At 45.7% G+C, this 13,715-nt stretch overlaps 1 protein-coding gene across 1 annotated transcript in view; it reads left to right on the forward strand.

Annotated features, from left to right (window-relative positions):
* The window catches only part of TPRN (taperin), a 36,244-nt gene extending 24,102 nt beyond the window's left edge, over nt 1–12,142 (forward strand). The window contains exons 2-4 of the mRNA XM_036749228.1: nt 9,653–9,872; nt 10,223–10,332; nt 10,930–12,142. Coding sequence (XP_036605123.1) covers nt 9,653–9,872; nt 10,223–10,332; nt 10,930–10,992 — 393 coding nt within the window. The 3' untranslated portion in view covers nt 10,993–12,142. The remainder of the gene's footprint in view (nt 1–9,652; nt 9,873–10,222; nt 10,333–10,929) is intronic.
* The last annotated feature ends 1,573 nt before the right edge of the window (nt 12,143–13,715 follow it).

A 13,715-nucleotide genomic window follows, 5' to 3' on the forward strand; every position in this document is an offset into this window, starting at 1 on the left:
GAGACTGGAAACCTGGCTAACTAGAAGGATGATGGTACCTTTCTAAAAGGAAATAGGGAAGTTGGGAGGAAAGGTAGGTTTAGGGGGAGACACCTACAGCATAATGGAGTAGGGATCTCCAGCAGAAATCACTTCATTTCACAGGTGAGAAAATTAGCACTTGGGAGATAAATGAATTGCTTCAGAGGTGGGATTTGAACTTGGGTCCTCTGCTTCCACCAGATGTGTTCTTCCACTGTACCATGCTGGCAGTTCAGTTCAATAAACATTTATTAAGTATTGTATTAGGCACTGTGCCAGAGGCTAGGGATAGCCCCTAAAAGGGATGCTGGGTCAGGAGGCTTGATGCCCTCTGTGGCCTCCTCCTCTGTTGGATGGAAGTCTTTGGCAGATGGACACAGGGAAGAGTAAATGGACTCTTAATCTGTGGCAATAACCTTCTAGGGGGGAACACATCCAAGTGTAATCCCTCAGAGTGGGGCAGGAGCACCTGGGATCTTCTTTAGGGTGATGGTTGCTGAGCAAGCAGCTAGGATCTACTTTGGTCCTATCGAGGACCTTCATTGCTGACAGGTCATTGTAAGGGACATTGTCTGCTGTGCTGGCTGAGGATAGAATGCAGGCTTCACCCCAGCCAGCCATGATGGCTGCTGCCTGGGAAGCTAGCCAGGCTTGGGCCCCAGAATGTTACCTCGCACATGAAATGCTTTCCTTGGCCCCTCGGACAGGCGTGAGCCTTGTTCACCTCTGAGTGAGTGATTTCCCCCTTGACCCCCTGATGATCAAGTGTCACCATAGTCTGGGCTTCACCTGATAGAATTATGGGCTGTTAGAGGTCTTATCAATTATCTACTTCAAGTCTTTATATTTTACAAGATGGGGAAATGAAGGTCAGAAAGGGTGACTTGTTCACGGTTACACAGCTGGTAAATGGTAGACTCATGATGTCACCTTCATGCTTCCTGACTCCTACTGCAGTGGTTTTTCCACTAGACCATGGTCTTCCTACCCCCCCCCCACCCGTGTCCATCATGGGTAGGGGGCTATTTTTTAGAACCCAAGTGGATAGTAGAGGCAGCTCAGTGGTGAACTGGATAGAGGGACTGGGCCTGGAGTCAGGAAGACCCGAGTTCAGATCTGGCTTCAGACACTCACTAGCTGCATGACTCTGGGCAAGTCACTTAACCTCTGTTTGCCTCGCTTTCCCCAACTGTAAAATGGGACAATAATAGCACCTATCCTGTAGGGTTTTTGTGAAGATCAAGTGAGAGAATATTTGTAAAAAGCTCTTAGCACAGTACCTGGCACATAGTAGGCACCATATAAATGCTTACTTATCCCTTTCTCCCCCTCCTGTAGTAGGGTTCAGGCTGAATTTGGGGGGCTGAATTATTTGAAATTTGTGGTTCTGTACTTACAAAGCCAAAGAAGCCTTCTCTTGTTACCCTGCTTTGCTGCCCTCTATTCCCCTACTCTTGGGGCCCCTGCTTTCCATACCAGGTGCACCTGGGCCCATCTTGTCCTCCCCAGTGGACACCAGGGTAGAAGGTGTTTGGGTAACAGAGAATGTGTGATCTCAGCCAATGCCTTTCTGTCTGCCCTGCCCCGGGTGTTTGGGTAGAGAAGGTTTACCCCAAGGTACTTAAGAATCAGCTCCTGTGAAATGGGAGGGGTGGGGGAAGGAGACATGCTTATAAGTGTTTCTGAAATCCGGGAACGGTGGAGAAAGCACTCCTTGGAAGTGTTTGGTGAGTTACAGGGCCATCCCTCTCCGCTCCACACTTTTTTTTTTTAATATGCCAATAGCCTCCCAATCTTCCCTTCTCCACAGCATCCTCCTTGAGCAAAGCCTATACCCAGCTATGTCTGGTGGTGTTCAAAATGCTTCATACCTAGAGTCTTCTACACTTCTGCTGAGAGGAAGTAGGCATGTTTTCTCTTCTTTTTTCCTAAGACAGCATTCTAAAGGTCCATTTTTTAATCCAGGAGAGGTTGAGGTGAGGACCTTCTTGAACACTGGAAGAAAAGGCAGGATAGGCCAATCTAGTGGGTCGGGAGCTGGCCTGCAAGTCAGAAGAGTGGGATTTTTCCTTGGTTCCTCCCCACCTGGCTGTTGGGCTTTGGAGCAGGCTCTCTGGAAGCACTGATCCTCTGCATTGGTCTCTGTGAGGTGCCCCTGCTCTTACCCTGTTGTAACTGTGTCCTTCAAGGCACATTCAAGGCCTCTGCCCGAGTCCAGGCCAGGCTGCTGGATGAGCTAGATGCTCCTCCAGCTGGGACATGTTCCTGGAGAGGTCCCAGGGCAAGCCTGTTGCTCCTTGTTGGGGTTGTGGCTTGCCCAGAGGTGGGGGGTATGGAGTGGGGTTAGGGTGTTTGTTTGCTATGACTGGAACTCAGCTGGGACAGAATAAACTCCCTCGGCTGGTCTTCCCTCTCATACACTAAGGCTGGCATTTGGGGTGGGGTGGGGTGAGGAGTAAGGGTGTCTAGCTCTCATTTGGGCCTTTTCTTGGGGAACGGGCAGTATCCCAGGGCTGGTCTCTTCAGGGCATAAAGGCCATTGTGTTGGCATCTGAACCAGAGCAACTCAAATTGTTCTCCTTGAAGTCAGGGCAATAGCCAGCTTAACAGGTACATGGGTTCCCCCCCCCCCCACCTACCAGTAGTCTTCAAGGTCACATGACTCTGCTGTATACTCTCCACCCCTCTCTCCTGCCTCCCCCATTCCCATCAAGGCCAAATGGTATTTTTCCAGGCAGGCATACACGCCCTGTACAACATGCCTAAACACTGATTTCCCCTTCCGGAGCCCAAGGTATAAATAACTGTATTTCTGATCTGGGAGTGGCTATTTGTGAGGGAGGGGTTAAGCAGGACTGGTGTGCAGGAAGTCACCAAGATACAAACAGATGGCACTGGCCATGGCCTTGTGGATCCAGGGGGAATTGAATGGAACCCATGTCATTAATGAGGGATGGACTGTCATGTCACCTGCCATACACTGGCCGTTTTTTCCTCTCTGTTCCTGGGGAGGGATGAGGGGAAGCAGGGGCTATTCTTTTTCTCTAGGCAGAGAGGAGAAGGCCAAGGCCAAAGTCCACGTGGGGGGGGCGGTGCCTAGATAGCCTCTGCCTGCTCCCAGGGGACAGAGAGAAGATGGATCATTGAACTGGAATGTCCTCTGTGCATTCATGTGACCCTGGGAACTTAGTCTGGGGAGGCACGCAAGGGTATTCAGGGAAAAGGCAAAAGGGCTGTGGAGGGGAGAGAGACCTGAATGGCACATCTGATGGGAACATGCAGGTCAGGGCTCTGGAGCTGAGTTCACGCAATGTTTTTCTTCTTTATAAATAGCTGGTTTTAATGTTGAAAACTGTTTATATTTAAAAAGAGCCGAAGGTCACCTTCCAAGCCGTGGAAAGGCCTCAGAGGAGGACTTTATAGCTGTAGATTCAGCTGGAGGAGTTCGGAGAGGGGAGAGGCCATTGTGGGCTGGAGCAATCCAGGAGGACTGGAGAGGTGGGTTAGGTCTTGAAGGTTAAGTAGGGTTTAGCTAAGTGGAAAGGATTAGGGCTCATTCTAGGAGAGGAAAGAAACGATATGCGCAAAGGTGAGAGGTGGGAATGAATTTGTGGAAAGGGGAGTGAGATCTTCTGGCTGGGGGGTGGGGGCAGGAAGGAGGAGAAAATACTAGAAAGATGGAGCTATGGGGGGGGGAGGGTGTAGGCAGTCTGGATCTTGAAGGAAGATTAAGATTTGGTGAGGACATTCCTAGGGTTGGAGGAGAAGGGGCAGCATGAATGAATGAATGCGGGGAGGGGGATGAGAATGAGCATGTGCAGGGTAAAATTGAGGAGGTCTTTCTTTGGGCTTGAGTGGGGGGGAGGTCTGTGTTGGGCAATATAAGAGAAGCAAGGGTGGAAAGGTGGGTGGGGATACGGGGATTAGGGCAAAGGCCAGTACTTGGGAATCCTGACTGACCCACGAAGCTTTGTACTTGAGGTAAGCCCTGAGTACTGCCCTGGCTTAGTGACTGGATGCTCTTTGGGCTGGGGATTGGGCCAGGGACAAACCAACCCAGAGGTGAGGTATGTGTCTGCAAACCTGGGATTGGTTTTCTCTAGGCAGGGCACAGGAATTGCAAAAACGATTGGGTGGGAGTTTAGGAAAAAACACCACAGGTTGCCACTGTTCTGGATCATTAAGCATAACTAACATTTTTGTAAAACACTTTACCTCGATTATCTCATCTGAACTTTACCACAACCCCTCAAGAGAGGTGCCACAGGTACTGTCATCCCCAATTTACAAATGAGGATGAGGAGGCTCAGAAAGATTCAGCCTTTGCTTATGGTCACACAGCTAGTCTGTGTTGGATACAGGATTTGAACCCAGGTTTCCCTAAGTCTAAGTTCTGCATTATTCACTCTCATGCCCTGTCTCTCATTGGAGCCTTTTCTCCTCAGTAGAGTGAAGTCCTAAGTTTACATACACAATTTTGTTTGGAGTGGGTGGGGGGAAGCGGTTAGGGAGTAGTTGTCTTGGCCTTCTCAGTCCTCCCTTTCATCAGTCTGGAAAGGTGGTGAGCATGCATGATAGTTTCTTTGTCTCAGTGTCTGTTGAGCTTGGTTGGGTCTGCCCAAATATGTTCTTTAGAACATATTGGTATTCAGAGAAAGGGAAATGCTGAAGGAGAAATAGGGTGGGGAGGAGCCCCACCTCCTTTTCTATGTAAGTTCTTGTGGCCCTACCTGGAGGCAAGGAAACAGAAAAAGGTGACCCAGGGGACCTAGAATCTATTTAGTCACCTCTCAGTGATTTATACTAACCAGGGAAGAAGATGCTATAGAAGAGAGTATTGATAATGGCAGATACCCAGAACTTTTTTTTTGTTTTACATTTTTGAAGGAATCACCTGGAATCGCAGTTGATTTCCCTTCCTGTTGGTTTTAAAAGAATATTGAAATCAGCTATGTTTTTTAAGATTTGAGGAGCTGACAAGGGGGAACATCTAAGATGAGACATGGCCATGGATCAGTCACTCTGGTTTATCCTTTACTTCCAAGACAGAACTGATCTGCTTATTTGGGTTGATCTACCCAGGGTGCAACCATGCATTTAAATTTTTTTTATTTTTCTTTTCAGTTGATAAGCATTTGTTTTCTCTTTCTCCTGCCCCTCACCTCATTTATCAAAGGTAAAAAGAAACACCAACTTTTGTAACAAATATGTATAGTCAAGCAAAACAAATGCCCGTATTGGCCATGTGCAAAAAGTATATGTCTCCTTCTGCATCTTAATGCCATCACCTCTTTGTTAGGAACTGGGAGCATGTAGCAACATTGATCCCTTGGAATTGTGGCTGGTGCATCGATTAGAGTTTTTAAGTCTTTCAAAGTTGTTTGTCTTTATGATGTTTTAATTTTTCTATATTCTTCTGGTTTTGTTCACTTCACTGTGCATCAGTTCATAGAAGTTTCCCCAAATTTCTCTGAACCCATCCTTTTCATAATATTTTTTTAACTTTGGCACCTAACTTTAAAAAAAGATTGTATTTTTTTATTAAATATTTCCCAATTACATGTAAAAATTTTTAAAAATCATTTTTTAAACTTTTGAGTTCCAAATTCTCTCCCTCCCTCCTGCCTCTCTTCTCTCCTCGAGAAGGCAAGCACTTTGATTTCAATTATACATGAGGTCTTATAAACATATGTCCATATTAGCCATGTTGCAAAAGAAAACACAAACAATATAATAAAAATAGTTTTAAAAGTTTGCTCCAATCTGCATTCAGAGTTTATCAGTTCTCTCTTGGAGGTGAATAGCATTTTTCATCATGGGTCCTTTGGAATTGTCTTGGATCATTGTCTTGATCAGAGTAGGTAAGTCTTTCATAGTTGGCCATCTTTACAATATTGTTGTTACTGTTTACAATGTTCTCCTGGTTTTGCTCACTTCAGTTTGCATGAGTTCATGTAAGTCTTTCCAGGTTTTTCTGAAACTACCCTGCTCATCATTTCTTTTTATGCTTCTTTTTAGTCTTGTATTTGAAAGTCAAATTTTCTATTCTTTTCATCAGGAATGTTTAAAAGTCCTCTATTTTGTTAAATATCAATTTTTTTTTTCACCCTGAAGGATTATACTGAGTTTTGCTGGTTGGGTTATTCTTCATTGTAATCATAGCTCTTTTACCTTCTGGAATATATTCTAAGCCTCCTTCTCCTTGACAAGGTAGCTGCTAAATCTTGTGTGATCCTGACTGTGGCGCTGTGGTATCTGAATGGTTTCTATCTGGTTGCTTGAAGTACTTTCTCATATTTTCTCACCTGGGAGTTCTGGAGTTTGGCTATAATATTTCTGGGAATTTTCATTTTGGGATCTCTTTCAGTTGGTGATTGAAATGAATGAATGAAAAGAATGAATGAAAGGAAGAAAGTGAGAAGTAGCATGCTTCATTCTGTATTCAGACAATGTCAGTTCTTTCTCTGGAGGCAGATAGTATGCTTCATCATTAGTCTTTTGGGGATTGTCGTGAATCATTGTATTGCTCAGAATAGCTAAGTCATTCACAGTTCTTCATGGTACAATATTGCTGTTACTGTGTACAATGTTGTCCTGATTCCACTCACTTCACTTCGCATCAGTTCATGTAAGCTTTTCCAGGTTTTTCTAAAATCATCCTGCTTGTCATTTCTTACAGCACAATAATATTCCATCACAATCGTATACCACAGTGTGTTTAGCCATTCCCCAATTGATGGGCATCCCTTTGATTTCCAATTCTTAGCCACCACAAAAAGAGCTGCCAAAAATATTTTTGTACAAATAGGTCCTTTCCCCTTTTTTTTGGATGGCTTTGGGATATAGATCAGGCAGTGGTATTGCTGGATCAAAGGGTATTATACACAGCTTTATAGTCCTTTGGACATAGTTCCAAATTGCTCTCCAGAATGGTTAGATCAGTTCACAACTCCACCAACAGTGCATTAGTGTCCCAGAAAAACTTATTAAAAAAAAGAAAACCAGTGCATTAATATATAGCCATTGCTATCTTTCAACCTAAGGGTTCAGGAGAACGTATAGTTGTGTTGCTGAGAGGGAGAAGGGTGTGTGGAATCCTTAGTCTATTGGAAAGACATAGGAGAGCTCCCACTTCTCTCCTTCCTCTCATCTCACATCACTCAAACATATTCCTCCACTATCTCCTCCTTCCCTCCTGTCTCACATGAAGAAATGGCCTTTTTCCTTGTCAAGGTAAGTCCCTTTATATGATCCCATCCCCTTCTGTCTTCTCTAGCAGATTGTCCTTATCATCATGTTGATTTTCTTTCTAATCTTCAGTCTCTCCCTATCGACTTTGCTGTCTACAAACATGCCTATATTTTCCCTCATCCTTAAAAAGTCCTCATTTGATCTGACCATCCCCACTAGCTATCTTGCTCTATTTCTCCTCCCTTCAAAGCTAACCTTGAGAAAGTAGTCAATGCCAGGTACCTTCACATACTTTCCTCTCACTTGATTCTGAGCCTTCTGCGTTATCTTTGAAACTCATCTGCTGAAATGCTCCCTCCTAAGTTACTGAGGTGTTAGATCTCACAGCCTTTTCTCAATCCTCATCCTTCTTGACCTCTCTGCAGCCTTTGACACTGTTGACCACCACCTCCTCCTAGATATTCTTTCCTCTTGAGGTTGTCAGGACATTGATCTCTCTTAGTTTGCCTCCTTGCCTGACTGTTTCAAATTCTCTTTTACATGGTCTTTATTTCCCTAATAACCCACTAATTATGTATGTCTCTCAGGGCTAAGCCTTGGACCCTCATCTTTTCTCCCTTTGTATTTGCTCACCTGGCTATCTCATCAGCTCCTGCGGATTCAGTGATAACCTTTATGCTCGATTCCCAGACCCACATATCCAGCCCTAGTCTCTTTCCTGTGCTCCATTCCCACATCACCAACTGCCTCTTGGACATTTCAAACTGAATGTTCATAGGCATCTGGTACTTAACTTGTTAAAAACAAAACTCATGACCTTTTTTCCCAAACCCATGCCCTTCTGAACTTCCCTCTTTCAGTTGATGGTACCAACGCCATTCCAATAGTCTAGGCTCATAATCTCAGTGTCATCCTCTACTTCTTAACTTCACCACCCCCCCCATATCCAGTTTCTTGTCAGATCTTGTCATTTCCATGTTCACAACATGTCATGTTCGTATAACCTTGTCTCCATTCCAGTATAGGCTATCTATCACCTAGCTAGGGCAGCTAGGCGACACAGTGGATAGAGCCTGGAATCAGGAAGACATCTTCCTGAGTTCAAAGTTCAAATCTAGCCTCAGACACTTGCTAGCTGTGTGACCCTGGGCAAGTCACTTAACCCTGGTTGCCTCAGTTTCCTCATCTGTAAAATGAGCTGGAGAAGGAAATGACAAACCACTCCAGTACCTTTGCCAAGAAAACCCCAAATGGGGTGACGAAGAGTTGGACACTTAGATTATCACAATAGCCTTCTAATTGTTCTCTCTGCCTCAAGTCCCTCCCCAGTCCAGTCCATCCTCCACTCAGCTGCTAAAGCAATGGTCTGTCTATGCCACAGTTGTATTCAATAAACTCCAGTGGTTCCTTATCCCCAGGGTCAAATTAAAAAAAATACTCAATTTGATATGGAAAGCCTTTCATGACCTGGCCTTTTCTTGCCTTTCCAGGTTTTACGTTTTCCTCCCCTCTACCTGCTGCACAGCTCAGCTACACTGGCCCACTTCTCACTGTCCTCTGTTTCAGTGCCTCTGTGTTGGCTAAGCCCCCTTACTTTGGCCTCTTGGGTTCCCTGGCTCCCTTCAAGAGTCAGCCTAAATCCCACCTCCTGTAGAAGAGCTTTCCTGGTCCAGCCCTGTCCCCCCATATCTTTGTATATCTATGTTTTGTGTGTACCTGGTTATTTACATTTTGTCTCCCCTATTAGAATGTGAACTCCTTGAGGTCAGAGACTATGCCTTTTGTCTTTCTTAGTAACCCTAGTAGTTAGCACAGTGCCAGGCACATAGTAAGGATTTAATGCTTCTTGACTGATTTTACTCCCAGCTTTTCTGCTTTCCATGTTGGAAGCCTACTGGAAAGCTCCTGGTGGGTAGTAACCAAAAGGCCCAGTTCAGAGGCCAGTTCCTTAGTCATGAACCCCATGTTGTTGGAGGAAAGGGAGTGGGTGGAATGAGGGTGGCTGGCCATTCCAGGCTGGGCCAGCTAGGGATTGATTCATGTTTATATTACTTGTTTTAAAGTTTACAAAGCACTTTCCTCACAACAGCCACATGAGGTGTGTAGTGTCCTGTTAATCCCATTTTATAAAATAGGAAGCAAGACTAAGAGGGCAGATGACTGCTGTGGTGGCCTAACTGGTTTCCAGATGAAAGGTATAACAGTCCTTTTTCTGGCCTAAGGGAAGTGGTCAGTGCTGATTTGCCCAGGAACTCACCGTTGCAACTACCTACCAGCTTCTCCAGGTTGGGGGTGGGAGGGGAGGTGTTTGAACAGAAGGGCAGCTACTGGGTTTGGATTCCTTCCAGTCCAGAGAGAGGAGGTAAGGAAGATTAACGAGGTACAAAGGGCAGAGAATGCCTTGAAGGGAGTGTCCCTGTCACTCTTTTCTTGGCTCTAGATGAAGATTTCCTTCAATGAGAAGAGCCTGCAGACCACATTTGAATACCCCTCCGAGAGCTCATTGGTACAGGAAGAAGAGGCAGAGGAGGAAGAAGAGGAGGCATCTGGCTCCGAAGGGGATGAGGAGGAGAAACCCTTTGCTGTCTTCCTTCCTCGAGCAACTTTTGTAAACAGCACTGTAATGGAGAGTGCCACTCGACCTCCAGAATCTGGCTCAGGTGAGCCAGCCGTTGGGGAGAATTCATCTTTTGGCATTGGGGGAGAGATTAGGCATGATTTAGCTTGGATCTCCCTGCTTCTCAGCCCTTTTAAAACCTGGAAGTGAGAGAGCCCATGATGTGCCCAGGGTTAGAAGGACCCTTGTCCCATTTAGTAGACTGGGTATTTGGGGTGCATGAGGTAACTTGTCTAATGGTACTCAGCTTGGGGAGGGCCTGCCAACATGGGTCCTGCATGGGGTGGGACCCACTGCTCTCTTGCTGCTCAGCAGGACTACACATGGGTGGATACATATATATATATGTTATACATATACATATATATGTATATGTTATATTTGGTTCCCTAGGTCTGTCCGGTTATACCCCAAAGCACTCAGTGGAGTTCAGCAAATGGCAGGAGCAGAAGTATGATGCAGGCCCATGTGAAGCTGGGGCTAGCCCTCAGAAAGAAGTCATGGTAAGAGTGTGGGTTTGGAACAGGGCCTCTGGGCTGCCTGGCTTTGGGGGGCAGGGTTTGCTCCCTGTGGGTTCAAGAAGCCAGGCTAGTGGAAACAGCCTTGGCCCAGGAGCTCAGAGACCTGCCTTCAGGGCCCAGCTAGGCCACATAGTCACTGAGACCTGAGGTGAAAGTCACTTCCCCGCTCAGCCTCAATTTCATCATTTAAAATATGGAGAGAGTTGGACTAACTGATTTCTAAGGTCCCTTCTGGCTGTCTGATTTTTGACCACCTTTTCCCACCCCCACAGCACTTATTCTAGGGTCCAGAAGCCTCTGCTTACTTCTTTAAGGTTCCGCTTAGAAACAGGGATGGGCTAGTTTTGTTTCCCCTTGGCAGATCTGATGATTTACCCCTGTCCTGACCTTTCCACAGTCACTGCATTGGCCCCTCTCTCACTGACCAATCTAAAGCACCCTAAGATTCTGGTCCCTACAGTGCCTTGATCATGGCATCTAATGAGGGCCCTCCTGGGAGGCCTTGTGGAAAAGGGTGGGTGAATAGAATATGTCTCTACTCACAGCCCTCTTACCTCATTTTTTCTTTCTCATTCATAGCTTACCCCAGCCAGCAAGAATGACCTCTCAGACTTCCGAAGTGAGCCTGCCCTCTATTTCTGATCTCCCAGCGCCTTGGACTGAGAAATGGAGAGACCTATAGCACTTCACCTTGTTATTGGCCCTGATCTTGGCTGAGTGGGGCTGGAAATTCTCCACATATTATCCTGCCATTCCCCCTCCCCCTCCAGTAGTCATGGGCAGCAGGTGCCACAATTCTCCAGTGCTGTGGTTGGGGAGCTCAGCCACCAGGGTCATAACTCTGGCTGCTGCTGGTTTCTCTGGCCCACGTCCCCTCTCTCCCATCCGGCTTGTTTCTGCCCAGTGACGAAGTACTCAGGATCTGTGCCTACATTTCCAGAGCTATATGACTTTACTCCTCGGCAGGGCCTCAGCCCCAAGAGACTCCATTGCCACCTTTTCTTTGGGGAATGCTGGGGCTTGGCCATACCTTTTGTTCCACTACTGAGAACTAACAGGGCAGCCCCTCCCTGTTGGCTCAAAGGGGGCTCACAATCTAGTTCTGATCCTGTCCCAAAGCTTCCTCTAGTCCCCTGGGTATAACCCAAGCCTGGGAGTAGAGCAGCTTTCTCTTTTCTTGGTAGCACTAATATTGGCAGGATTGGGGGTATTGCTGTCCTTTGCTGTCCTACCTCTCCTGCCTACTCCCAGGGCTTCTCTACATCCCTTGCCCCCTCACCCCACTGTTGGTCCTTTTGGCGGAAACCTAGGCCCAAAGCCAGCTTAGGGTGTTTACTCTCCATTTGCAACTGCCTTTTGTGCCAGGCTCTGGTTTAGTTACCTATCTCCTTCTGTTTGTTTTAGTAGGGCAGCCCTCTTCCTGCTCAGAATTTACTACTGAGGCTAGCAATGCCTAGCTGGCTTAAAGGCACTCCATGTCTGCACTGGATATCAGGATTTCATGTGAAGGGGTAGAGTGGGTGTGCACATGTGAAAAGAGAGTGAATTTAACCAGACCTGGCTTAGCCAGAAAGCAGATTCAGTCTCTGCACCATGCCCTGCCCCCTTTGCCTTGTCCCCTCCCTGGGGTCGTAGGGGCTTATGACTCCACAGATGGTTCTTCCTTCTCCATTCAACCAGTCAGTACTTATACACATGGTTGAAATTAGCACAGTTCACTTTGTAATTAACCAGAATAATTTCTTTCTTGTCTGATAAATGGGACTCAATAAACAGCACTAGAGAAACTTCGCCTGTTTGCTCAGTTGTCATTCTCTTTCCATGTCCACTCCAGCTGGGACGATGTCTTTGTAAAAGCCTCAAGGGGCAGGTGGAAATACTGAGGAAATAAGGGAAGGGAGCCCAGTGCCATCTGGGCCTTAGTTGAATAGGGAGGAAGGCCAGTGTCTAAGCATGATGGGACTAGACATCCTTGGTTTTAGGTTATAAAGACCTTGCCCTCAGTGTTCCTATGGTGAAGCTGCCTCTCCTTTCCCCACCCACCAAAAAAAAAAAAAACATATACTGAGCTCAAGCCTAAATTGACTCCTAAGTCAGCTTTTCCCAGCATTCCCTCCCCCAGTTTTCCCCTAAGTGCTCTTTTCTCTATTCTGTGTCAGAATTAGGCCCCTCTCAGTTCACATTCCATTCCTTTGGATGTTCAGCCAGTGACCTTTTTCTATAATGCAAATAGCCAAGCGGTCAGATCTTAAGTTATAGCCTCTTGAAAAGAAATCAGTATTGATATTTATATCAATATATAATATATATTTATATATTTATAAATATATTTATAGGAACTGCTCAATGTTCAGTGTGCCCTCCCTAACTCTAGGGGTGAGGGAAAATTAGTATTTCTTTCACAGGCCCAGAAACTTACCGAGTTTGGGAACCACGGACTCCATGAATACTAAGACACAAGAAATAGCAATCAAAGCACAGTCAGACGTAGCAGCAGGGAGACAAGAATCCTAAGTAATGTGGCACTGAAAGATGTGAGTGGTGAGCGTAATACATTTAAGGAAAGCTTCACCGAAGAGCTGAGACTTCAAATCTATGAGGGGAGAAGGCAATATAAAAGGCAGCAAAAATTTAGTGTAATTCTTTGCCTTGGAACACACTTCAATCCTGAAAGCCCTCGTAATATTCATACCAATAGTGGCTGGTACTAAAAGTTGATTAACTGCCCAGGAAGTGACAAACAGATTTAAGTGCTGATAAATGCCCTAGTGATAAAATTCAGAAGGGTCATCTGTTAGGAACTACCTTGGACATTTCCTTCTCTGGTCTTATTTAAGGCGCAAGAGAGTAGATGACAATGTCACACAGTCCCTCAGTTACTTAAACTTTGGCTATCACGGAGTGAGTAGAGCACCAGCCCTGGAGTCAGGAAGACCTGAGTCCAAATACGGCCTCAGACACTTGACACACTTACTAGCTGTGTGACTTTGGGCAAGTCATTTAACCCCAATTGCCCTGCCTTTCCCCCTCAAAAAAAAAAACCAAAAACTTTGGCTGTCACAAATTCATTTTCAAGTACTCATCAAGGTCTGTAAATCTGTAGGTTCTACTTGCTTAGATGTTAACTGGAAAGGTGAAGCAGTAAGGAAGTAAATTCCTAACCTAAAGAGGATTATGAAGATGAAGGCAGTTCCCAGTTATAAGCAACAAATTGCTAAATGAAGATACAGCTGGAACGAGGAAAGTAAAACAAGGCAGTAAGTCAGTGGGTTCTCTTAGGCTTACTCCTGCTTAGGAGGGTTAAAAATGGGTCTACACTATTCATTAGATTTAAGACATACTATAATATCATTAGCTTAATAGTT

The sequence above is a fragment of the Trichosurus vulpecula genome, chromosome 3, assembly GCF_011100635.1.
Source record: "Trichosurus vulpecula isolate mTriVul1 chromosome 3, mTriVul1.pri, whole genome shotgun sequence".
Taxonomy (NCBI): domain Eukaryota; kingdom Metazoa; phylum Chordata; class Mammalia; order Diprotodontia; family Phalangeridae; genus Trichosurus; species Trichosurus vulpecula.